This window comes from Pediculus humanus, genomic scaffold (genome assembly GCF_000006295.1).
Source record: "Pediculus humanus corporis 1103172107360 genomic scaffold, whole genome shotgun sequence".
Taxonomy (NCBI): domain Eukaryota; kingdom Metazoa; phylum Arthropoda; class Insecta; order Psocodea; family Pediculidae; genus Pediculus; species Pediculus humanus.
Genome location: NW_002986991.1, coordinates 108,136 through 134,374, shown reverse-complemented (window position 1 = coordinate 134,374; position 26,239 = coordinate 108,136). Strand labels below are relative to the sequence as shown.

Sequence of the window (26,239 nt, the reverse complement as noted above, 5' to 3'; positions counted from 1 at the left end):
CTAGATAGAAGGACAAGAAAAATATTAACCATGAATGGTGCGTTACATCCAAAGGCTGATGTGGATAGATTGTACGTCAGCAGGAAAGATGGAGGAAGAGGATTACGACAAATAGAAGCGGCATACCAGAATGCCATAATTGGAATGGGAAAATACATAGAATCCCATCGAGAGGACCCCATCTTAGCCCAAGTTATACATGCAGAAGAAAAAACTACAAAAAAAGGAGTTCTAAAAAGGGCAAAACAAATCGTCCAAGAAAATAAAGAAAACGAGATAATGGAAGAGGGGCAACTTGCAACTTATAATAGCAAAGCCCAATCTCAGAAGAAATTAATAGGCAAATGGGAACAGAAAAAATTACATGGGCAATACCTAAAAAGAATAAATGCCGAAGATATTAATAAGAAGAGCACGCACAATTGGCTACGGCGTGGAAAACTTAAAATTGAAACAGAAGCCTTTATTACAGCGGCTCAAGATCAGGCATTGCGGACCCATAACTATGAAAAAGTAATTCTCAAAGTCCGCCAAGATGACAAGTGCCGAATTTGCCAATCACAATCGGAAACCATCGATCATTTAATTTCCGGTTGTCCGATACTGGCAAAACATGAATACTTAGAAAGGCACAATAAAATATGTCAATATCTCCATTGGAGTATATGCCGAGAATATGGAATGGATGGATTACCCAAGGAGTGGTACAACCACATTCCAAGCCCGGTTACGACAGTAGGTCCATGCACAGTTCTATATGATCAACAAATCCACACTGATAGAACTGTGCCAGCTAACAAACCGGATATCATCCTCAGGCATAATGGGGAAAAATGGTGTAAGTTAATTGAGGTATCCGTGCCGGCAGAAAAAAACACCACAGCCAAAGAAGCAGACAAAAGGCTGAAATACAGAAATTTGGAAATTGAAATAACCAGGATGTGGGGAACAAAAACTGAAACGATTCCGGTCATCGTGGGAGCATTGGGAGCCATGCCAAATTCAATAAAAGGAAATTTAAAGAAGATTATGAAGAACCTAAAAGAAGAAACCATCCAGGACATCGCACTATGTGGGACGGCCCACATTCTTCGGAAAATATTATAAATAGCACCACCGATATTCGAGTATTTGTCCCTAAGGAATCGGGTAGAGACCTGGGATAAATGCTTAAAAACCCCGACAAATAGGAGCCTTGTCGTGTTTAAGAGTGACCATAATAATAATTAATAATAATAGGACAATTTAAAAAAAAAAAATAATGTGGCTTTTTTTTTTTTTTAAACAAAACCATAACGCGATGCAATGCAATTCAATGCATTCATTCCCGAATAATAATTTTTTTTATTCATTCATTCATTCATTCATTCACACATTCATTTAAAATCACACGTAATGAAAATGCAAAAGTAAAAAAAAAATGGCGGATCATTCATCCGCCATTTGTTTTTTGTTTTGATTGTGGAGGTCGTTTCTGTTGCATGTCGATACCTAACGATTTCAGCAAAGAACTTTCGAATTTACAAAAAAAAAAAAATTTATGTATTTTCTCTCTCTCTCTCTCTCTCTCACTACAAAAAAAAAACATTTAAATCGAAAAACTTTCGCTTAGTTATTTATTTATTTCTACGTCAAATAAATAATCTATTAATAAATTTTATTTTTAATTCACAACAACATAATCAAAACAAAATATGGCATAATCATTATTTAAAATAAATAAATAAATAAACAAATAAAAACGTTTAACGACGATATGTGATCTATGTGTGTGTGTGCGTGCGTGTGCGTTTGTGTGTCTCCAATTGTTTTTGTTTTAAATTTAATGAAATGCTGTGGAAAAATTTTGAAATTTGTTTTTTTTTTTTTTTTTTTTTTTTTGTTGTCGTCACCGAGATAATAATAATTATTAAAAACAACAAATTTTAAAAATAGTACGATTACAGTTTGTTGTTGTCGTGGAAGAAAAAAAAAATAATAATAATAATAGTAATGTATTAAAAATAAATAAATAAATAAACATTTTCAATTTTCCGCTTTTTTAAAAATTAAATGCCTCAAAATTTTCTTTTCATCCTAAACTTTTCCAACAAACTCACGCACAGTTTTGCCCGAACGATTCTTTTAATAAGAAAAACAAAACAAAAAAAATTTTTATTTTTTTTTTTTTTTACCAAAGAAGGGGACGAAGGGGAGGGAAGGGGGAAGAAAAATCGATTTTACCACGACCATTTTACGTGCATTTAATGCTAGTGAAAATAATGATATTAAAAAGTATGTTATTTAAATGTTACGTGATAACTGCATATGAACGGAGCACTCGAAAAATTGTTAGCTAACAATCATTGTTAATAACACAAGGGATTTTTATTATAGACTTCTATGCACTTCGAGAATGTTCCATTGGTAGCTTTTGGACTACGTCAGTACAAGATCGGATCCGAAACGTATTTGCAGTGACGTATTCAAGACATCATATCAAGGATAAGATAGAGGAGAAAAATATACAAGATTGATTTTATATAAAATTATACACAAATAACAATAATAAAAAATTTCGCTTCTCCCCACCTTCCCCCCATCTCTCTCTCTCTTTAAAAATCCCATCACACCGACATTTAAACTTCTTAATTAATGTCAAATGACTGATGTTAATGATTCACTGCTAAGTACTTGTGTCAGTGTCCGAATTGATTCAAGGCCTTTAACAACACACACACACATATGCTTGCTATTCGTCGTCACATTCATAATACAATCATCGTGATAATGATGATTAGAACGACCGCAACGATAATAATAATAATAATAATAATAATAATAATAATAATATTAATAATATCCATGATAATAATTAATTAAATTACTTCGGTATCGAAAATCGAGCCGGTTTCGGTTTTTGTTTACCACGGAGAGTCAAAATTTTTTTTTTTTTTTTTTTTTTTGCTAATTAGGGTGTTAAATAAAAGGAGATGGAAAAAAAAACCCAGTAAAACCCTAATGGAAAAAAACTCCAGTTACCGACAGAATGATTTATTTCTCTCTCTCTTTCTCTCTCTCTCTTTTTTAAACATTTGATCCTCTTTTTCGTTTTTTGGAACTCGATACAACCACAATTTCTGTTTGCCCTTTCTTATCATAAACCTTTTCGTTAATAGAGACATTATAAGTTAAACATTGATCGTAATATACGAAATAAAAAATACTAAATTCAATTCTAAAAGTACAATACAAAAAAAAAAAAAAAAACAAGAAAAAAAAAAATCTGGCGTCGCATTTCCCTATAAATATTAGGGAAAAATAATAATAATAATAATAATAATGATTTCGTGAAAGCTTTCATAAACTTTTAGTTTAAATAATGTTTATCATATAAATATTTATCATCGTTATTAACGTCATTATAATCAAGTAACATTAAAAAAAAAAAAAAAGTCAAATGTTGAAACATTTTGCAGAAGCTTTTCTCAAACACACATTCCCTCTTTAAATCTCTCTCTCTCTCTCTCTCTCTCTCCCCCCTTCTCTCTCTTTTTCTCTCCCTTTTCCATTATACCACGACTTTAATCCTCACCATCGTCGTCTTTTTTATTTTTTTTAGAAAAAAATATTTCGTTACATTTTCCATTTCGTCTTTTTTGTTTTCGTGTACGCACCGCGATTCAAGCTCTTTATTGAAAAATTAAAACATCAATTGTTAGCCAAGGTTAAAAAACAAAAAAAAAAAAAAAAGAAGAATAAATATTTTTCGTGTTATAATACTCTGAGGCAAAAAAAAAAAAAAAAAAAAAAAAAAAAAAAAAAAAAAAAAAAACCGGAAAGATATTTAGTCACTCACCCTTGGATGAAAAACCTGCAAGTTATATTCCTACAAAAAAAAAAAAAAAACTAAAAAAAAAAAGAACCGTGTTATTAAATTCAGGTTCTCCCCCCCTCCCCCCGACTTTTTTTTTCTTTCCTTTTTTTTACGTCTTTTTCCAAAGTTCAAATATACGAATTTATAAACGTTGGAAAATGGTTCCACTTTGTGTAAAAAAAACGTTAGAGATTCGGTGCCAAAATCCAATTGAAATATTAACTAAATTTGGAAAGGGAGGGGGAGGGAGAGAGAGAGAGAGAGAGAACTCGAGTTCGTAGATGTATGGGAAAATAGGAGCGCGTACATAAAAAAAAAAGGAAAAAAAATATATTTAAACGTAATAATCGTAAGAAATGGAAAAAACAAACAAACAACCACATCAGGCCACATACAAGAAAATTTAGTCGAATTGTGTCGTGTCGAAAAAAAAGCAAAAAAAAAAAAATTCTATTTATTGTTTTTAATTGTGTCAAAGCCATATACAAATAATGTTTTTTTTTTTGGCCATTTTACTATGAATGAAAAAATAAATAAAAAAAAAAACTTTTTTTTCTTTTCGTCAACACATTGAGTTTCAATCAAAATCAATATTCAGCAAGCCAAGGCTTATATTTAAAAAAAAAAAAAATCTGTGCTAATGCGAAACTTCAAAAAAAAAAAAAAAAAAGGAAAACGTCATAACAAATCGAAAGAAAATTTTTGGCTTTAAAATAAATTACATAAAAAAAAAAACATGGAGAACTTATTTTGTTGTCGATGTTGTTGTTTTTTTTCGAAAGAATGATAATAAATGTTTGATAACAATTAATTGTGTGATGATTACGAACGGTTTCCCCCCCCTCCCACCCCCTCAATCGATAAAGTTTGCACTAAACCAAAATGACAAAACTTTATGAAAAAAAAAAAAAAAAAAAATTTAAAAAACAAGGATTTCAACTGTCTACAATAATCATTATTATTATTATTATTATCATTATTATTATTAATATTATAACTAATGGTTTTTAATTAATTTAATGGCCTTTTTATTTTAAAAAAAATTTTTTGAAATAAAAATGAAAACGACAAGGTTTTTCCAAGACTATTTAAAAATTTTTTTTTTGCAATGTTAATTAATAAATCAAGTCAATTTTCCTGGGAAAATTCAAAGTAAAAAAAAAAAAAAAAAAAAAAAAAAACAATTTCCGCGAATCGTTTCAATCGGCAATTTTTCTACCGTTGTTGCCAGATTTATAAATTTTTAGCGTTAGTTAACACATTTAAATTTTTTTTTTTTTTTTTTAAATTAATTATTTATTATATCCCGTTTAAGATTTGATTAATTGCTGCCGCCATTCAAGTTTTTTTTTTATTTTATTTTACTCCCGCCCCCCGGGGGCGGGGGGGAGGGTGAAAAAAGAAAAAAAGAAAACTTTTCACCATTTTACCCAAACAAACAAATCATGTTCGTATTGCAAATTATTCGTGGAAGACCAATAAATTTTGCTTGGCAGAATAGCGAAGGACGAAATTTTCGCAAATTTTCTTTTTTCTTTTTTCTTTTTCTTTTCTGTTTTCTCTCCTTCAATTTAGTTTTTTTTTCTTTCTTTACTCGAAATTTAATAAAATCATTCATGAAAATTTTCATTTTTACCGAGTATTTTTCCCTCGATTCGAACAAACGAATCGTTTGTCACTACAATCGTTGTTTCAATCACAATAAAATTTTGTCAATTATGGTCGCCCAAAGGTTTTTTCCCCTCCTTTCCTTTCCTTTCCTTTTCTTTATTGAAATTTTCTTTATTTAAACGAAACATGACAAACAATAAGAAAATAAATAAACGAACGTTAAATCATAAAAAACAAAAAATCGAACGTTTCGATTTATTAAAAAAATCGATCTCTTAAAAAAAAAAAAAATTTCAATTGAATTTCAATTGATTGTTCGATTTCAATTTTTCTTTTCTTTCCTCCTTTTTGTTATGGTGACGATCATCATCATCATCATCATCATCATCATCATCATCATCATCATCATCATCATCACTTGGCCAAAACCCAGATTTGCGACGACTTTTTCTTTTTGCATAGAGATTTTTCAATTAATCTCATCAATTTTTTTTTTCTTTTTTTTTTTTCACCTCCTTTTTCCCTTGAGACAAATTTAATAAATGACTTTGTAATCGTTTCGGTGTAGAAAGTGATGTGGGGGAGGGAAGGAGGAGGGTAGGGGGAGAAGAAGGGTGAGAAACGTAACCGTAATTTTTACATCAATAAAAAAAAAAAAATTTTTTTTTTTTCTCCTTCTCGAAATCCTAACTCGTTGTATAATTTTTTAATTTTTAACATTAATAACGTGGTAGTGGTAGTAGTAGTAGTAGTGGTAGTAGCAGTCATGAGCCGTCTGTTACACCTTACTGCACTTTCACTTCCTTTTTTTTTCTTTTCTGTCATACGGATAACGATAATGATAATGATGATAATAATAAAAATAAAAATCATTAAACCTGCCACCGCGACGTTAATAATCATCATCATCGTTTCGGAGAATGGTAGATATTTTACATCAACCATTTTTCTTTTTATTTTCTTTTTTCCTTTAAATTATGTATTTCGCAACCGCGCGAGTACGCATGCGAAGGTTTTATCACAATCAGTTCCTAAACAAAAATCTAAGGGGATTGCATTACCATTTATAGGACCCCCCCCCTCACTCCGCATGCAATTCAAAACCACTTTTTAGGCATTTTTCACTATCATTTTATTTTTTATTTATTTATTTATTTTTTTTTTTTTGCATTAAATGTAAACATACCGCGACAAATTCATTCCATTGCAAACTTCCACGTTAAGTCAACAACACGATGATGATAACAAAATTTAAACTTTCCTTTGTCCACATGCTTGCAATTGGTATGCATATACATACATCGGGTTCGACCCGGTAAAAACCTCCATGAGATTCGAATAATTAATAAAATTCATTTACACTAATTCAAATAAAGTTTTGATTTTTTTTTTTTTGTGAGCAACAAACAAAGTCAATAATCGTGGGTGGTGGTGGCGGGGGTGACGGTGGTAGATTCCATGCATGACACATAAAACCAACAAGGCTGGACTCTGTATGTAAGTGTCAACTTCTTCTTGACTTTCAACATTTTCAAAGAAAATAATTACTCGTGTGTGTTTGCTTTTTGATAACGATTAATAAAAGAAACAGAAAAAAAAAATAACAATAATAATAACAATAACAATAATAATAATAATAACAACGATAATATTCTTAAATATCGACGGGGCTGGCTAATTTAATAAAAATTTAAAGAATTCGACTAATTTCGATACTTCTTTAAACAAATTTTTTTTGTTTATAAGTAATAAGAAAATTTCCTTTTTCCAACATCCTACATGCATGCTATGATTTTCTCTTCAATATACAATTTTTCCCTAAATCCTAGAACGTCAAGAGAAAAAAAACGTTGCATAAAATTTTTCGCACAACGCAAATTATTTATCTTTTCTTTTCTTTTTTTTAATTAAATGTTCTACTTAGCCATTTAATAACTTATTAGCTTTCCTTCGGAGTTTTTTTTTTTTTTTTTTTTTTTTTTTTTTTTTTACACTTTCAACACAGAAATTCTTTACAGTTTTTTGAACTCCTTTTTCTTTTATATGCTTTTATGCAATTTTTTCCTTTCGATTTAATATCAAAGTAAGGAGGAAATCAAGAAAAAAAAAAGAGAGAGCTAGAGAGCTAGAGAGAGAGAGAGAGAGAGAGAGAAAGACAGATAAATGCATTTACTCCTGCAATAATGCATCACGAAAAATTTCACTTTTTTTTTTTTCACGCCAGCGGTTTAGCTACAAAAAAAATAATAATAATAATAATAATGAGGGAATATTTCTTTCTTTTTTTTTATTATTATTCTTTGAGAAAGTTAGAATGGAAAACAACAAACCGTTCACGAGAAGAAAAGAGGGGAAAAAAAAAAGCGAGACTCGAAAATTGCCACAATTTTTTTTTTTTTTTTTAATAGAAAATTCCATCCTCGTATTTTTTTTTCCATTTCTATTAACAACAATAAATAACTGTTTATTCTTTCATAACATTCTGCCATTGTGTTTATGATTCGACTGAGATTTTATTCGAGTTCAAAAAATTAAAAAAAAAACGCCGCGTGATAATCTTAACGCCATTTCCCCCAAAAAAAAAAACAATGGACGAAAAAAAAAAATTTTTAATTAACGCAAAGTGCTGCTGCCGCCTTACTTTTTCCCTCCATTACTATCATTATTATTATTATTATTATTAATATTCGCAAATATGTGCAAAAAAAAAGCAATATAAAATCAATTAACCGTAAAAACGTTTTTATTAACAAGTGTTTTCAATTCTCAGAAGAAAAAAAAAATTGTTCGATTGCCTTTTTTAAAAGCAGATTTAATGAGAGAAAGAAAACGAGAAAAAAAAAAAGTTTTCTGACGCTTTGGATCTATTTCCGCCCCCCCCCACCCTCCCCACTTTTACGATTACTTCGTAAGAAAATAATAAAAAATAAAAAATAATGATGATAATCACGATTAATACAAATTAATAAGGTAAGACTAAGATTAAACGACAACGTTAATCATTAAATTATTGTTTTGGAAAAAAATTGTACAAAAAAAAGAAGACTAAGGAGAAAAAAAAAAGAAGTCACAACAACAACAACAACAAACACTGATAATAAAGTAAAAACAATTCAAGTCGGTTTGTCTTAGTTTGTCTCGTTTTGTTTTTGTTTGTTTTTGTTTGTTTTTTTTTTTTTTTACAAAACATTAATTTCGGACATACAAATGACACGTCTGATTACACGTAAATATGCATGCACACGAACACGGACACGCACACACACGCACAAAAAAAAACATTTTAAGTAGAAGAAAAAAAAAAAAAGAACCCGAAATGATTTCCCTGAGAATTTTAACCAAAGGGAAAATTTTTCCTTTTGTTTTTCCATCTTTGCCACCCAATTTGAAAAATTACCAAAAAATCATGATCCGTTTAAAATTTTATTTTAAAATTTTCCTCAAAAGTATTATTATTATTATTATTATTATTATTATTATTATTTTTCCAGTTGCAACAAGAAAAATAAAAATTAAAACGGAAGAGATTCGAGCAAAAAAAAAAAAAAAAAAAAAAAAAAAACTTTTTAAAGTGAATTTTCTTTCTTTCAAAAAAAATTCTCATCCGGAAAATTCACACAAGTTGCTCATTTCCCGTATTTTTTATCTCTCTCTTTTTTTTTCTTTCTTTCTTATTTTTTACAAATTTAGAAAAATTAAGGTATTTTATAAATCGATAAAAACCTTTCGTTAAAGACTCTCCTCCCCCCCCCTCAAAAAAAAATCTATCGATTTAAACCGTTGAAATTTTAACTACTTCTAATAAAATACAATACAAATATAAACAACTATAATAAAATACTTTAAAAATTAAACCCCCCCCCTTTTTTTTTAAATAATTTATTTGTAGTAGAAATTAAAAAAAAAAGTTTAACCGACTATTTATTATATGTTTTTTAAAAACTTTCTCCCAAAAAAAAAAAAAAATTTATATATATACATATAATTCATTTGATTGACTCCAAACGCCTTTTTTTTTTTTTTTTTTTTTTAAAAAAACTTTCATCAATGAACTTGCACGAGAATAGTAGATCATCTTTTGGTACCTTTTTTTTTTTAAAAAAAAAAAAAATGACGTTTACGACGACAAAAACCATTAAAAAAAAAACTTCTGACTAATCGATCGGTTACACCGATTCACGTTTATTCTGCGATAATAATAATAATAACAAACAAAACAAACAAACACACACACACACACAAAAAAAATTTCAATTAAACAGAGAGAGAGCGAGAAAAAAAAACAAAATGTTTGTCAACAACAACAACAACAATAATAATAATAATAATAATAACAACATACTGATCGAGTTTTAAACAAAAAAATTCACTAAAAAAATTTTTTAAACTTGAGCGCCTTTTAATTAAACTTCAATTAAACCCAAAGTCATAAATCAAATTTTTTAAACAAACTTTCGACGCATTTTAATTAACGAATTTTTATACTTAAACCAAAAGCTCTCCCATTTAGAATGGACAAAAAATTACAAAAAAAATTAAAAACAAACCCCCTTTTTAAAAGGGGATGTCCCCGACCGATTTCACGATGATCATCATCATCATCATCATCATCGTTCATTAAATTATTAAAATTATTAAAATAATAAATAAAATGTAACTTTCACTCCTCCATGAAGATTTTTAATAAAAAAAAAAAAATTACGTAACGTATCTATCGAAAATCCTTACACTCACACACTCTTTCTCCACTTTTTTCATTTCATTTCATTATGTATCTGGATAAATAAATAAATAAATAAATTTCGTTAGTCAATTAGTCGAGAGAGAGAGAGAGAGAGAGAGAAGAAAAAAATTTGAATCTAAACCGTCTGTCTGTGTTTATGTTTATGTTTTTCCTCGATTGGTTAAAAATAATTTTTCAAATGTGTATATGTACGTACATATCTCTATCAGTATCAGAAGGTTTATATCTTTATTTTTTTGTCCTTCTAAATAACAACTACTATCTAAATAAAGATGGATAGATAGACAGACAGACAGACAGACAACCGGGCAGAATGTTTGTCACACAAACAACCAGCCTTACAAAAACGAGAATGACTCATATACTATTAAACATTACAAAGAATCAAATTTTTTTAAAATTTTATTTTCGTAATATTTTTTTATTTCAAACGAATAAATACCAAACAAACACTTAGTCATATACATACTAGGCCGGGTACTCTTTAAATCGTTTTGTCAAAAGAAGTTTTCAAGTGCTACCTCTCTCTCTCTCTCTCTCTCTCTCTCTCTCTCTCTCTTTAAATATAATTTTTTTTTTTTGAATGCCGGCTTAAAATAATATTTTAACACAAACCGAATGATTATAATCATCCATCAAAATAAATTTTTTTTTATTATTGATGACCCTTTGAAAATCCCTTTTTATTTTTATTTTTTCGGGAGAACACTCGTTATATTTATTTTTTCTTCGAATTACGTGAAACATTATTTAATAAACGATTATTTATCATCATTATTATTATCATTATTATTCCACACTTGTTAAATTTTTAATTTATTCCAACTTTTTTTTTTTTTGAAATTACTAGAATGCATTATTTCACAAGATATTTTCTTGCCGAAACTTAAACAACCCTTCGATCGATTTTAAACAAAAATGGGAGAAACGTTTTAATTGCATATTTTAAAAAATTTAAATGTCTCCGAAAAAAATAACGACAACAAAAAAAAAATTTTCTAGAAAGAAAAAACTTTTCTCTACCTGTGAGTGCAACTGTTCAATGGCAATTGTAAACGAGGAACCAGAAGGGAGAAAAAAAACAAACACGAGCTCGCGCGCAAACACACGTAAAAAAAAGGTTCCAGTTTTTTTTCCCCCCCTTAAAAATAAAGTATTATTATTATTATTATTATTATTATTATTATTACAACTTCTTTTTTTCTTCTTCTTCTTCCGATATAGAAATTTCGACTTGATAATCGTGGTTCCAGTCACGTAGTGTCAGAAAATTTTAAATGTAACATGGCGTCATAATCAGTTTGAATTGACAAGTTAACGAACGAATTATCTACTTTTTTTTTTTTTTTCATACGTACGATTTGATATTGTTTATTATTATTATTATTATTATTATTATTCAAAATAACTAAACAATTACTTTTATTAATGTTGTCCGAGGATTTGATAAATAATTATCATCTTTGATTTTCATTTACAAAAACAAAAAAAAAAAAAAACAAAAAAATTATGAAATCAAAACGCCATCAAATTTCAAATTTTACCTGCGATTATTTATTATTATTATTATTATTATTATTATTATTATTATTATTATTATTATTATTAATGAAAATTTTTATTAACCACGACCTAGTCAACTGTTTTTTTCTTTTATACAATTTATATTTTCACCGTAAAAATTCATTTAAAAAAAAAATTACAAGTAACCATCAATCATTTATTTACTTATTCTCATGCAATCGAAACATTTCACATTTAAATAATTATAATTTTTTTTTTTTTTTTTTTTTTTTGCATGGAGAATTTGTTATAACCCTTTTTTACACACAAAACACATTGTGTGTGTGTGCGTGTGTGTGTGCATGTGCGTGTTTATATATATACATTTATGCATAATATAAAAGAAAAAAGAAAAAACATTCTCGTCTGAGTTTTCCAGACGAAAAAAAGCTTATCTGGCGCCAAACGCTCATGTTTTTGTAATGAATGATTTATTATTATTATTATTATTATTATTATTATTATTATTATTATTATTATTATTATTATTTAACATTATTATTATTATTATCTGATTAATTTCAATTTAAAAAAAAAAAAAATGATTATTTATATCAACGCAAAGTATACGACATTTATCTTTGAAAAAAAAAAAAAAATTGTCTTTCGTTAAAATCTTTCTTTCTGTTTTTATTATTATTATTATTATTATTTCAAAGGGAGATTAGAAGAAACAAGTACCTACGAAATCATACCGTGATTATTTATTACTCGTACCTATTAATTATTGTGTTGTCACATAGATTTGATTTTGAATTTACGTTTATCGAAAACAAAAACAAAAAAGTTAATGAATTAAAATTTTCGTTTTTGTTTTTTTTTTTGGGTATCCAATCAATGAATTTTTGTGTTTTGATTATAAATTAATTCAAGTGTAAAACGTGAAACGAAATTTTTATAATATCATTAACACCAACCAACGTTAATTTGTTTTCCCTTGTTTCTATGTATTAAAAATACTAATAGATTATGTAAAAAACTTTTATGTCTATATGTTTGGGCGTTAAAAAAATATATGTACCGATCGTTTAATTTAAAATAAGTGTACAAACAAATTGTGACAGGTTTGAACAAGTACAATAATTATGCAAAAATTGCTATTTGATTCCTTAGTCATTATGTTATACTGAATTCATTTCGTTTGCGATTTTTTTTTTTTATATTGTAATTCTGTTGTTCTACGATACGAATAATGGAGATGTCAAAGAGATGTAAAATATATAAATAAACGATTGAATAAAAATATAACATAAAAATTATAAAGACTTACTTCTTCGCGACGTTTGAGCCATCTTCCACAAGGGCTTTCTTCCAGAATTTCACATTCATCCTCGCTATCCTCTCCACTCTCACGCGATGATTTATAATCTGGATCATTGCTCGTTCGGCTACCTGTTCCAGGCATGCCGTTCATAGCCCAATGATAATTAATAATTTAATTCACTATTAAAAAAACAAAGTAAAAATCATGCATTACCGCAATGTAAAGCTCATATTTATTAACACTCAATCACATTCCAAACTAAATTAAGATTCTCTAAAATCATTTCTCAACAACAAATTTATAAAATGTAATTTAATAAAAAAAAAAAAAAAAAAAAAAAAAAGTCGTTACGTTCTTGATTTTATTGATATTAAAAACAATCTCTCAAAATTCGAAAAATTCATTGTGGCTTTACGAACTCTATAGACAATTTATAGCTCCGCTTAGCACGAACGAACAATCCTCGAATATTGATTTATAAATATCCAACACTAGTTTTTTACTTATTTGCGTCTGCCATCTTGTTGGTGCAAGAAACTGCGCATGTCTAAATGGGCCCCGAAAAAACGTTCAGAAATATCTAAAAAACTTAAGCGCTTTCAGAAATTTTTACAGTCGATTACTAATTTATCAAGGTATAAAACATACGATTAGAAAATAAGTAAGAATTTTATAAAAGAAATGTACATTAATTTTGGTATAAAAGTTTTAATTAGTTAAACTGAAGTCAACGGAAAATATGATCAAATAATCAGGTATTTATTTAAAATAATAAAAAAGTTTAAAACAACAAAATTTAACAAATAAGTAATTTGAAGTTTATGCTCAAGCCCAAAAATCAACAAAATGTATAAGATGCATCAAAATTTTAATTTTATATTTCAATAAAAAAATTATAAACGAAGATTCAAATAAGTTTCCTTTTACGGAAAAAAATTATTATTAAAGTTATTAGACATTAAAATGCAATTATACTTTCAGATAAAAAAATCTTATGTACAATAGAAAAAATTATGTCATTTAAGTGAAAATCAATAAGATGAAAGTATATCAGTAGATATAATACATTAAAAAAAAAATAATTGGTGATATCTGAAGTAAATAGTGAATTGAGAGGTACTTGGTTGTTTTTTTTTAAAATTTTAAACACTAAATGGGGTGTGGTAATGAGAAACTAGTGTCAATATGCAATTTGAGGAAATGAGGAAACTCATTATTGGTATTAATTAATGGCAATGCATTTAATTGTTTCAGATCAATATACATATGTATATACGAGCAGTAGAAAATAAACAAGGATGAATTACGGAGTGGCACAAGACCCGAAAACAAGTGAGTAGTTACAAAAAGAGGTTAGAAATAGAGTTGATTTCAAATTTTAAAAAAGATAATGGATAAGAAGTATTCTTAAATCTGAATCGATAAATAGGATAAAAAGATAGTTAGTATTGAATACTCTTAAGTTCCAGAACCTTATTCCCAAGAGAATAAAGGTAAACCAAACAAAATAGCAAGTAGAAAAAAAGAGAAGAAAATTATTGTTAGGACAAATGATTGATTTGCAATCACATTAGAAATGCATAATTCCAAGAAGGAAGTAGTGACTCATATGTTATCTTGGGTATTTTTTTTTAAAGTGGAATCGAAAAGAGAGAAAGAGAGTAAGAGAGAAAAGAAAAGGGTAACGACGAAAATGTTTTTTTTTTGCAGTGTCTCACGGGTCTATGAAGGACCAGACCCTGATGTGGCAGCAAAATTCATACATGGGAGACTCCGGAATAAATTCAGGAGTGACCACGCAAGCTCCTTCGCTGACCGGAAAAGAAGAAGAAATGGAGGAGCAATTGATGTTTGATTTGGATCAAGAGTTCACTCAGGGATTCACTCAGGAACAAGTGGACGGTAATAATTTACGATCGGAGAGGGGAGTGGAGAAGAAAAAATAAAAATTAAATTTTCACACGTTGTTTTTTTTTTTTTTTTGGGTTGCGGTCGAGCAGAAATGAACCAACAATTGAGCCAAACGAGATCGCAAAGAGTGAGAGCAGCCATGTTTCCGGAAACCCTGGAAGAAGGAATCGAAATTCCTTCGACGCAATTCGATCCGGGTCAACCGACAGCGGTCCAAAGATTGGCAGAACCGAGTCAAATGTTAAAACACGCCGTTGTGAATTTGATAAATTATCAAGACGACGCGGATCTCGCGACGAGAGCCATACCGGAATTGATAAAATTGCTAAACGATGAAGATCAAGTGGTGGTTTCCCAGGCCGCCATGATGGTGCACCAGTTGTCTAAAAAAGAAGCGTCTCGTCACGCAATAATGAACAGTCACCAGGTGAGTTCGAAATATTTGTTTCATTGTTGATTCGACGCGAACGAAACGAAAAAAAAAAAATTCGGTTTCCGGTCAGAAAACAAAAGGTCACACGACAAATAATTTTATTTGGTTTTTAAATTTTTTTTTATCTGCTTGCAACGGACAAACAAATGAATTTGATGCCGTTAACAGCAAGTAAGTATATATACAATAGTTGAAAAAAAAAAAAAAGGGTTTTACTGTACTGGGATTTTAGTCTACAATTTAGATTGTAGCGAAGAGGTATTGGAAATAAATTAAATACGAATCGATTTTAAAGAGATGATTTTTTTTTTCACGCGTAGATGGTGGCAGCCTTGGTTCACGCCATATCCAGCAGCAACGATTTAGAAACTACGAAGGGAGCTGTAGGAACGCTTCACAACCTTTCCCACCACAGGCAAGGGTTGCTTGCAATTTTCAAAAGCGGAGGAATCACGGCTCTCGTAAAACTGTTGAGGTAAAAAAAAGTTCGAGAAAGGCGGAAAAGAATGATAAAAAAAAGAGAACAAGAGTTTGTGCACGAGGAGGCGAGAAATTAAACAAGTGGGATGAAATTTTTTCAGTTCTCCGGTAGAATCCGTGTTGTTTTATGCCATCACGACGTTGCACAATCTTTTGCTACATCAAGAGGGTTCGAAAATGGCCGTCAGATTGGCAGGCGGTCTGCAAAAAATGGTGGCTCTCCTTCAAAGAAACAACGTGAAATTTTTAGCCATCGTTACGGATTGTCTTCAAATTCTCGCGTACGGCAATCAAGAATCGAAATTGATAATCCTGGCATCTCAAGGACCCATCGAATTAGTTCGCATCATGCGATCTTACGACTACGAAAAATTACTGTGGACGACTTCGAGAGTTTTAAAAGGTTCGATTGACCGACGGGAATCACAAAAATTCTATAAATGAACGAGTCGACAACGAATCGAAATTAATTTTTTTTTTTTTTTTCAGCACTTTCTGTGTGCGTGAGCAATAAGCCGGCGATAGTCGAGGCCGGAGGCATGCAAGCACTGGCCATGCATTTGGGACATCAAAGTCAGAGACTCGTTCAAAATTGTCTTTGGACGCTGAGAAATTTATCGGATGCGGGTACGAAAGTTGACGGACTCGAAGCATTGCTTCAGAGTTTGGTTCAGTTGTTAGCGTCGACGGACGTGAACGTGGTGACGTGCGCAGCCGGAGTGTTAAGTAATTTGACGTGCAACAATCAACGCAACAAAGTGACCGTGTGTCAGGTAAATAATATAACCATTAAAGAGTATTCACTATTTTCAAAAATAAATACATACCTATTTTTTGTTTTTCTTTAGGTGAACGGAGTAGACGCTTTGGTGAGAACCATCGTGAACGCAGGAGACAGGGAAGAGATCACGGAACCAGCCGTGTGCGCTCTGAGACACTTGACTTCGAGACACGTCGAAGCGGAAAGAGCTCAAAACGCAGTTCGTCACAATTACGGTATTCAAGTGATAGTAAAACTTCTTCATCCTCCGAGCAGGTGGCCACTGGTGAAAGCGGTCATAGGATTGATCCGCAACCTGGCACTATGCCCGGCGAACCACGCTCCGTTGAGAGAACACGGAGCAATACATCATTTAGTCAGACTTTTGATGAGAGCATTCCAGGATACGCAAAGAGTGAGTAAAAGAAGTCGGAAAAAAGAACTAGCATCGATGTTTTTTTCTTATGCGCAAATTGTATTTGCTTTCAGCAAAGATCGTCGGTTGCGAGCAGCGGGAGTCAGCAACCGGGAGCATACGCGGACGGGGTCAGAATGGAAGAAATCGTCGAGGGAACGGTCGGAGCTCTTCACATTCTAGCTCGGGAGTCTCACAATCGCGCCATCATACGCGGTCAACTCGTGATTCCGATATTCGTTCAACTTTTGTTCAACGAAATCGAAAACATTCAAAGAGTGGCCGCCGGGGTTCTTTGCGAATTGGCTTCGGATAAGGAAGGAGCAGAAATGATAGAGCAAGAAGGAGCCACGGCTCCGTTGACAGAACTTCTTCATTCCAGAAACGAAGGAGTCGGTGAGTGGCGGAAAACGATGATCTTTTCAATATAATAAAACGTATTATGAAATAACGTATTTTTATTTCGTATTTCAGCGACGTACGCGGCAGCCGTTTTGTTCAGAATGTCTGAAGACAAACCCACCGATTACAAGAAACGACTTTCTTTAGAACTCACGAATTCGCTTTTCCGCGAAGATCAAAACATGTGGAACGGAGGCGACATAGGAATGGCTCCCGATATTCAGGTAATAGAACCGACGGCAATGAATCGCGACCGTTAAACTCAAATCAGGGTTACACGTACACACAGACACATGCAATACCACGAAATATCGACGATAATAATAATAATAATACCGTAGAATGCATTTAATTAGTTTGTTTTTTTTTTTCTTTCGTACCGCAAAATTATTAATTTTTTTTTATTGCAAATGGTTGACACGCGAAATAATTGCAATTCTTTCACCTCCCTTTGTTATTAAACGTAAAATAAAACGTTCTTGCCAGTGCACATTTTATCGTTCATTATTATATGCATTTTATGTGATATAGCAAATTAGCAAAAAGCAAATTTAAAATTTTTTATTTGATGACGTCACCCAGTGCATTGATCCATTGTAGAAAATTTATAGTTTTTTTTTTTTTTTTTGCAAGAGCGAGAGAATTTTTTAGTTTAGTGCATATTTTTTTTATTTTATTATTTAGATTATCATTTATTTTTTTTGTTATTATTTTGTTTTATTTTGTTTTTTACTATAAAATATTATTTTGATCGTCGTAATGCGACGTTACAGGACATGTTAGGGTCGGATCAAGGATATGACGGTATGTATGGCCAAAGTCCCCCATCCGTTCACAGCAGTCACGGAGGAAGACAGTACGGAAATCAGGGTGAGTAGTACCTTTACTTATAATTTTCCCTCCTCCTTTGGTAATTTTGGTAATTGCATATGCGCATGCTCATAGTCGGAGAATGTCTATCTATCAATCATTTCCTCATTGCTTAGCTTTATTTTTTTTATTTTTCAACACGTTGCGCACACGTGGTCGCCGTTTTATTTTTTTTTTTTTGACTCGTCCAATATCGAACGCCTTAATATGATATAATATCGAATCGCGTTTAAATCGATTTTCCAGGCTATGACACGCTACCAATAGATTCAATGCAAGGATTAGAAATCGATAGTCACGGTCCCGGATCGAACTATGGTCCCCTCGGGGACGTCGGAGGAGATTCGACCGCGTTGGATTTCGATCATTTGGACGATTTGCCTCAACCCCCCCAAGACAACCATCAATTGGCCGCGTGGTACGACACAGACCTTTAGAAATTCTAGTTTTATAGGATCTCTCGCATAGGTTTTTATCGATTCGTGTTAATATAATTTTTTTGTCTTCGTGACAAAAGACCAGGGATTTCGATTCCCACGGGGTATGATGATTTTTGTTTTATTTTTCTTTGAATTTTTCCGCGTCGAAAAATTCAAACGAGGTGCAAAAATTTACTGGAAAAATGTCGTGCCCTGTATGGAAACGACACGGTCTCACACCCACACAAACACTTTGAAAAAACAATTTTTTAAATTAATAATATTTTATGTATTCGTGCTTTAGTTTTTTTTTTTTTTTTTTTTTAAATTTTATTTATTTTTTCATTATAATAGACATAGTTTTTTTATTTAAATGAATTTTTACAAAATTTTACATACGATTAAACAGGATTTTTATATAATTAATTTATTCAATTAGTGTTTAAATAATAAATAAATAAATGTTTTTTTATTAAATAATAATTTTTTTCGTTTAATAAGTTTTCGAAATTTGCCAAAAAGCAATACATTTTTAAAATAAATGAATTAGGAAAGAAAAATTTTTTTTGATAGTAATTATGGTCTAAAATGAAAAAAATGACAATTTATATTCACGAGCTAATAATTATACATTTACTGAAGCTAGGAATCCCTTAATTTGTACACAACTTATTACTACGATGCTTTTAAATTATTAATTTCAGATGCTAATGCTGCTGTTGCTTCTTGAATAGCACTTTGTTTAGAATTTTCATTTGTTTTTACCTTATTTTCTCCAGTCGATGGATTTCCACAAACCTTTTTATGTACAAACCAATGATACTTTTGACAATCTTTATCGCAATATTGTACTGATTTACACCTGGAACATTTTTTACTTCTTTTTTCTTCTCCACAGGTTGCACACGAGTCAACATCAGAGTCGATAAATCCTAAAAAAACAATATATTCGTTAAAATAAAATTTGTAATGTTCCAAGATATAATTTAAAAATCTATTCTTTAATTTTATCAAATTTAGAATTCATAATATTGCAATGTGAATGTGCAACTACCTCTCTGACCATTAATTACTGAAGTAATAACTGTAAGAGCTCCATAACCGGAATTATCTTTGGAATTTAAACCACGAACCATTTGTCTGTAAGTTGTACACTCTCTATTATGAAAAGAAGCGACAATTTCTTTTAAAAATTGTTCCAGATAAGCTCCATTTGTTGATTGCAAAATTTTTTTTATCAATAATTCAGCAGCTCCAACATATTTTTTTGAACTATATTTAGGATTATTTACTATTTCTTTTTCTAACCTAAATTTATCATAATGTTTAAAATTAATTATATAAAGTTAGCGTCTTTTATTATTACACATAAAATTAAAAAAAAGGAATTTACTTGATTATTTTTTCAATAATTTTACTTAGGTAAAAAAACTTAAATGACATAATTTCATTTGTTTCTAAACCTTTTTTCATTTCTTTTTCACTCATTAATTCTAAAACATTTTTGACTTTTTCAGCATTTTCAATCAATAATGGCGATTTAATAAAATTAATAATTATTTTAACAGGGTTAAGATTTACCTAAAAAAAAAATAAAAAATATTAATTTGTTTTGAAAAATTCAAAGTGTTTTTGCATTTAAATAAAAAATTAATATATTTTTGCACCTCCATGACAAATTTATGTAAAGGTCCAGAAGCCAAAGCTGGTAATTTTGGTTCGACTTCAAAACCTGATGGTACAGTATAATAATCAATATCAGACTTGGGTACAAAATTATTAATTATGGTAACACAAGCATGATTTCCTACAGGAAATAATAAAAAAGAGGATTATTTCTAAAATAATAAATGAATATTATAAATCATGAATCGAAAATAGGAATAAAGTGGACAAACCGACAAAAGCTGCCATTTGAGAGGGAGTTCTTCCGACTGAATTAGTCGCATGAGTTTTAGCACCATGCTCTAAAAGTAATTGACAAACTTCTGTACTTCCTGATAAAGCAGCAAAATGAAGGGTTGTGTAGCTGTAATCATGCTTAGTGGAATTTACATCAGCACCCTTTAAAGAAAAAAAAAAAAATTTCATTTAATTAACTCTTAAAAAAAAGGAAACTACTGTCATACAAAGTTTACATTTAATACAAATCAATTACCTGATCTAATAAAAATTGTACCATTTCTTTGCTTCCTTTATAGGCGGCATGTTGTAAAAGAGTCATACCATGTTCATCGTATGTATCCGGTTTTATATTGTGACTCGATAAAAGATTTTTAACAGAATTTAAATCATTTTTTAATATTTTATCAATTACATCCTTTTGTACATCCATAATTATTATAAATACTTTGCGTATCAACACAGTTTGTTTTTAAAATTATGCAGTAGTGCCAATTACAAAAAAGTAAACAGGAAATTTAAAATTTTTTTTATATGAATAATATTTCTAAAAAAACTCGATGTAATTTATTTTAAAAGAAAATGAGGAAAAAATTAATAATGGCTATTATTATTATGACAATTTACGATGAATCATCAAAAATTCATATTTAATGCATTATTATTACTTAAATGTAGTATCACACGCCAAAAAATAATTTAATAAATCAATCGATTAGAAAATGACTAAAACCGTAAATGATATTCAAACAAAAAAAAGTAAGTTTGAAATTATTCACATTTTATTTCAGTAAAATGTACTTAAGTAAATATTTGTAAAAATTTACGAAAAAAAAAAAAATTTGAATTCGATATAATATTATGTAAACCAGGAAAAATGTAGGAAATAAAATTTAAAAAAATATAGCATAAAGTACCATATAATAAAAAAACTATGTCTATTATAATGAAAAAATAAATAAAATTTAAAAAAAAAAAAAAAAAACTAAAGCACGAATACATAAAATATTATTAATTTAAAAAATTGTTTTTTCAAAGTGTTTGTGTGGGTGTGAGACCGTGTCGTTTCCATACAGGGCACGACATTTTTCCAGTAAATTTTTGCACCTCGTTTGAATTTTTCGACGCGGAAAAATTCAAAGAAAAATAAAACAAAAATCATCATACCCCGTGGGAATCGAAATCCCTGGTCTTTTGTCACGAATACAAAAAAAAATTATCATCACTCGAATCGATACAAAACCTATGCGAGAGATCATATAACTATAGAATTTCTAAAGGTCTGTGTCGTACCACGCGGCCAATTGATGGTTGTCTTGGGGGGGTTGAGGCAAATCGTCCAAATGATCGAAATCCAACGCGGTCGAATCTCCTCCGACGTCCCCGAGGGGACCATAGTTCGATCCGGGACCGTGACTATCGATTTCTAATCCTTGCATTGAATCTATTGGTAGCGTGTCATAGCCTGGAAAATCGATTTAAACGCGATTCGATATTATATCATATTAAGGCGTTCGATATTGGACGAGTCAAAAAAAAAAAAATAAAACGGCGACCACGTGTGCGCAACGTGTTGAAAAATAAAAAAAATAAAGCTAAGCAATGAGGAAATGATTGATAGATAGACATTCTCCGACTATGAGCATGCGCATATGCAATTACCAAAATTACCAAAGGAGGAGGGAAAATTATAAGTAAAGGTACTACTCACCCTGATTTCCGTACTGTCTTCCTCCGTGACTGCTGTGAACGGATGGGGGACTTTGGCCATACATACCGTCATATCCTTGATCCGACCCTAACATGTCCTGTAACGTCGCATTACGACGATCAAAATAATATTTTATAGTAAAAAACAAAATAAAACAAAATAATAACAAAAAAAATAAATGATAATCTAAATAATAAAATAAAAAAAATATGCACTAAACTAAAAAATTCTCTCGCTCTTGCAAAAAAAAAAAAAAAAACTATAAATTTTCTACAATGGATCAATGCACTGGGTGACGTCATCAAATAAAAAATTTTAAATTTGCTTTTTGCTAATTTGCTATATCACATAAAATGCATATAATAATGAACGATAAAATGTGCACTGGCAAGAACGTTTTATTTTACGTTTAATAACAAAGGGAGGTGAAAGAATTGCAATTATTTCGCGTGTCAACCATTTGCAATAAAAAAAAATTAATAATTTTGCGGTACGAAAGAAAAAAAAAAACAAACTAATTAAATGCATTCTACGGTATTATTATTATTATTATCGTCGATATTTCGTGGTATTGCATGTGTCTGTGTGTACGTGTAACCCTGATTTGAGTTTAACGGTCGCGATTCATTGCCGTCGGTTCTATTACCTGAATATCGGGAGCCATTCCTATGTCGCCTCCGTTCCACATGTTTTGATCTTCGCGGAAAAGCGAATTCGTGAGTTCTAAAGAAAGTCGTTTCTTGTAATCGGTGGGTTTGTCTTCAGACATTCTGAACAAAACGGCTGCCGCGTACGTCGCTGAAATACGAAATAAAAATACGTTATTTCATAATACGTTTTATTATATTGAAAAGATCATCGTTTTCCGCCACTCACCGACTCCTTCGTTTCTGGAATGAAGAAGTTCTGTCAACGGAGCCGTGGCTCCTTCTTGCTCTATCATTTCTGCTCCTTCCTTATCCGAAGCCAATTCGCAAAGAACCCCGGCGGCCACTCTTTGAATGTTTTCGATTTCGTTGAACAAAAGTTGAACGAATATCGGAATCACGAGTTGACCGCGTATGATGGCGCGATTGTGAGACTCCCGAGCTAGAATGTGAAGAGCTCCGACCGTTCCCTCGACGATTTCTTCCATTCTGACCCCGTCCGCGTATGCTCCCGGTTGCTGACTCCCGCTGCTCGCAACCGACGATCTTTGCTGAAAGCAAATACAATTTGCGCATAAGAAAAAAACATCGATGCTAGTTCTTTTTTCCGACTTCTTTTACTCACTCTTTGCGTATCCTGGAATGCTCTCATCAAAAGTCTGACTAAATGATGTATTGCTCCGTGTTCTCTCAACGGAGCGTGGTTCGCCGGGCATAGTGCCAGGTTGCGGATCAATCCTATGACCGCTTTCACCAGTGGCCACCTGCTCGGAGGATGAAGAAGTTTTACTATCACTTGAATACCGTAATTGTGACGAACTGCGTTTTGAGCTCTTTCCGCTTCGACGTGTCTCGAAGTCAAGTGTCTCAGAGCGCACACGGCTGGTTCCGTGATCTCTTCCCTGTCTCCTGCGTTCACGATGGTTCTCACCAAAGCGTCTACTCCGTTCACCTAAAGAAAAACAAAAAATAGGTATGTATTTATTTTTGAAAATAGTGAATACTCTTTAATGGTTATATTATTTACCTGACACACGGTCACTTTGTTGCGTTGATTGTTGCACGTCAAATTACTTAACACTCCGGCTGCGCACGTCACCACGTTCACGTCCGTCGACGCTAACAACTGAACCAAACTCTGAAGCAATGCTTCGAGTCCGTCAACTTTCGTACCCGCATCCGATAAATTTCTCAGCGTCCAAAGACAATTTTGAACGAGTCTCTGACTTTGATGTCCCAAATGCATGGCCAGTGCTTGCATGCCTCCGGCCTCGACTATCGCCGGCTTATTGCTCACGCACACAGAAAGTGCTGAAAAAAAAAAAAAAAATTAATTTCGATTCGTTGTCGACTCGTTCATTTATAGAATTTTTGTGATTCCCGTCGGTCAATCGAACCTTTTAAAACTCTCGAAGTCGTCCACAGTAATTTTTCGTAGTCGTAAGATCGCATGATGCGAACTAATTCGATGGGTCCTTGAGATGCCAGGATTATCAATTTCGATTCTTGATTGCCGTACGCGAGAATTTGAAGACAATCCGTAACGATGGCTAAAAATTTCACGTTGTTTCTTTGAAGGAGAGCCACCATTTTTTGCAGACCGCCTGCCAATCTGACGGCCATTTTCGAACCCTCTTGATGTAGCAAAAGATTGTGCAACGTCGTGATGGCATAAAACAACACGGATTCTACCGGAGAACTGAAAAAATTTCATCCCACTTGTTTAATTTCTCGCCTCCTCGTGCACAAACTCTTGTTCTCTTTTTTTTATCATTCTTTTCCGCCTTTCTCGAACTTTTTTTTTACCTCAACAGTTTTACGAGAGCCGTGATTCCTCCGCTTTTGAAAATTGCAAGCAACCCTTGCCTGTGGTGGGAAAGGTTGTGAAGCGTTCCTACAGCTCCCTTCGTAGTTTCTAAATCGTTGCTGCTGGATATGGCGTGAACCAAGGCTGCCACCATCTACGCGTGAAAAAAAAAATCATCTCTTTAAAATCGATTCGTATTTAATTTATTTCCAATACCTCTTCGCTACAATCTAAATTGTAGACTAAAATCCCAGTACAGTAAAACCCTTTTTTTTTTTTTTCAACTATTGTATATATACTTACTTGCTGTTAACGGCATCAAATTCATTTGTTTGTCCGTTGCAAGCAGATAAAAAAAAATTTAAAAACCAAATAAAATTATTTGTCGTGTGACCTTTTGTTTTCTGACCGGAAACCGAATTTTTTTTTTTTCGTTTCGTTCGCGTCGAATCAACAATGAAACAAATATTTCGAACTCACCTGGTGACTGTTCATTATTGCGTGACGAGACGCTTCTTTTTTAGACAACTGGTGCACCATCATGGCGGCCTGGGAAACCACCACTTGATCTTCATCGTTTAGCAATTTTATCAATTCCGGTATGGCTCTCGTCGCGAGATCCGCGTCGTCTTGATAATTTATCAAATTCACAACGGCGTGTTTTAACATTTGACTCGGTTCTGCCAATCTTTGGACCGCTGTCGGTTGACCCGGATCGAATTGCGTCGAAGGAATTTCGATTCCTTCTTCCAGGGTTTCCGGAAACATGGCTGCTCTCACTCTTTGCGATCTCGTTTGGCTCAATTGTTGGTTCATTTCTGCTCGACCGCAACCCAAAAAAAAAAAAAAAACAACGTGTGAAAATTTAATTTTTATTTTTTCTTCTCCACTCCCCTCTCCGATCGTAAATTATTACCGTCCACTTGTTCCTGAGTGAATCCCTGAGTGAACTCTTGATCCAAATCAAACATCAATTGCTCCTCCATTTCTTCTTCTTTTCCGGTCAGCGAAGGAGCTTGCGTGGTCACTCCTGAATTTATTCCGGAGTCTCCCATGTATGAATTTTGCTGCCACATCAGGGTCTGGTCCTTCATAGACCCGTGAGACACTGCAAAAAAAAAACATTTTCGTCGTTACCCTTTTCTTTTCTCTCTTACTCTCTTTCTCTCTTTTCGATTCCACTTTAAAAAAAAATACCCAAGATAACATATGAGTCACTACTTCCTTCTTGGAATTATGCATTTCTAATGTGATTGCAAATCAATCATTTGTCCTAACAATAATTTTCTTCTCTTTTTTTCTACTTGCTATTTTGTTTGGTTTACCTTTATTCTCTTGGGAATAAGGTTCTGGAACTTAAGAGTATTCAATACTAACTATCTTTTTATCCTATTTATCGATTCAGATTTAAGAATACTTCTTATCCATTATCTTTTTTAAAATT

General features: G+C 31.5%; 4 protein-coding genes across 4 annotated transcripts in view; 1 reads left to right on the top strand and 3 right to left on the bottom strand.

The window, feature by feature from the left end:
• Positions 1 to 14,762: 14,762 nt before the first annotated feature.
• On the top strand, positions 14,763 to 18,746 carry Phum_PHUM000580 (Armadillo segment polarity protein, putative; the record flags this gene model as incomplete). The annotated part of the gene is made up of 10 exons (XM_002422519.1): positions 14,763 to 14,940; positions 15,039 to 15,376; positions 15,703 to 15,857; positions 15,964 to 16,265; positions 16,352 to 16,635; positions 16,711 to 17,037; positions 17,112 to 17,433; positions 17,512 to 17,663; positions 18,213 to 18,309; positions 18,556 to 18,746. The coding sequence occupies 10 exons, from the start codon at positions 14,763 to 14,765 to the stop codon at positions 18,744 to 18,746; spliced, it is 2,346 nt and encodes a 781-aa protein (XP_002422564.1).
• Positions 18,747 to 19,403: 657 nt separating this feature from the next.
• On the bottom strand, positions 19,404 to 21,063 carry Phum_PHUM000570 (ankyrin repeat and mynd domain-containing protein, putative; the record flags this gene model as incomplete). Its single annotated transcript, XM_002422518.1, has 6 exons — positions 19,404 to 19,660; positions 19,783 to 20,000; positions 20,122 to 20,159; positions 20,396 to 20,535; positions 20,627 to 20,792; positions 20,887 to 21,063. The coding sequence occupies 6 exons, from the start codon at positions 21,061 to 21,063 to the stop codon at positions 19,404 to 19,406; spliced, it is 996 nt and encodes a 331-aa protein (XP_002422563.1).
• Positions 21,064 to 21,904: 841 nt separating this feature from the next.
• Phum_PHUM000560 (Armadillo segment polarity protein, putative) lies at positions 21,905 to 26,037 on the bottom strand (the record flags this gene model as incomplete). The annotated part of the gene is made up of 11 exons (XM_002422517.1): positions 21,905 to 22,095; positions 22,342 to 22,438; positions 22,988 to 23,139; positions 23,218 to 23,539; positions 23,614 to 23,940; positions 24,016 to 24,299; positions 24,386 to 24,687; positions 24,795 to 24,949; positions 25,276 to 25,613; positions 25,712 to 25,903; positions 25,953 to 26,037. 11 exons carry the CDS (start codon positions 26,035 to 26,037, stop codon positions 21,905 to 21,907), a joined length of 2,445 nt encoding a protein of 814 aa, XP_002422562.1.
• A 134-nt stretch (positions 26,038 to 26,171) lies between these two features.
• The window catches only part of Phum_PHUM000550 (uncharacterized protein), a gene marked incomplete at both ends in the record, with an annotated part of 689 nt that continues 621 nt past the window's right edge, over positions 26,172 to 26,239 (bottom strand). The window contains one exon of the mRNA XM_002422516.1: positions 26,172 to 26,211. Coding sequence (XP_002422561.1) covers positions 26,172 to 26,211 — 40 coding nt within the window. The remainder of the gene's footprint in view (positions 26,212 to 26,239) is intronic.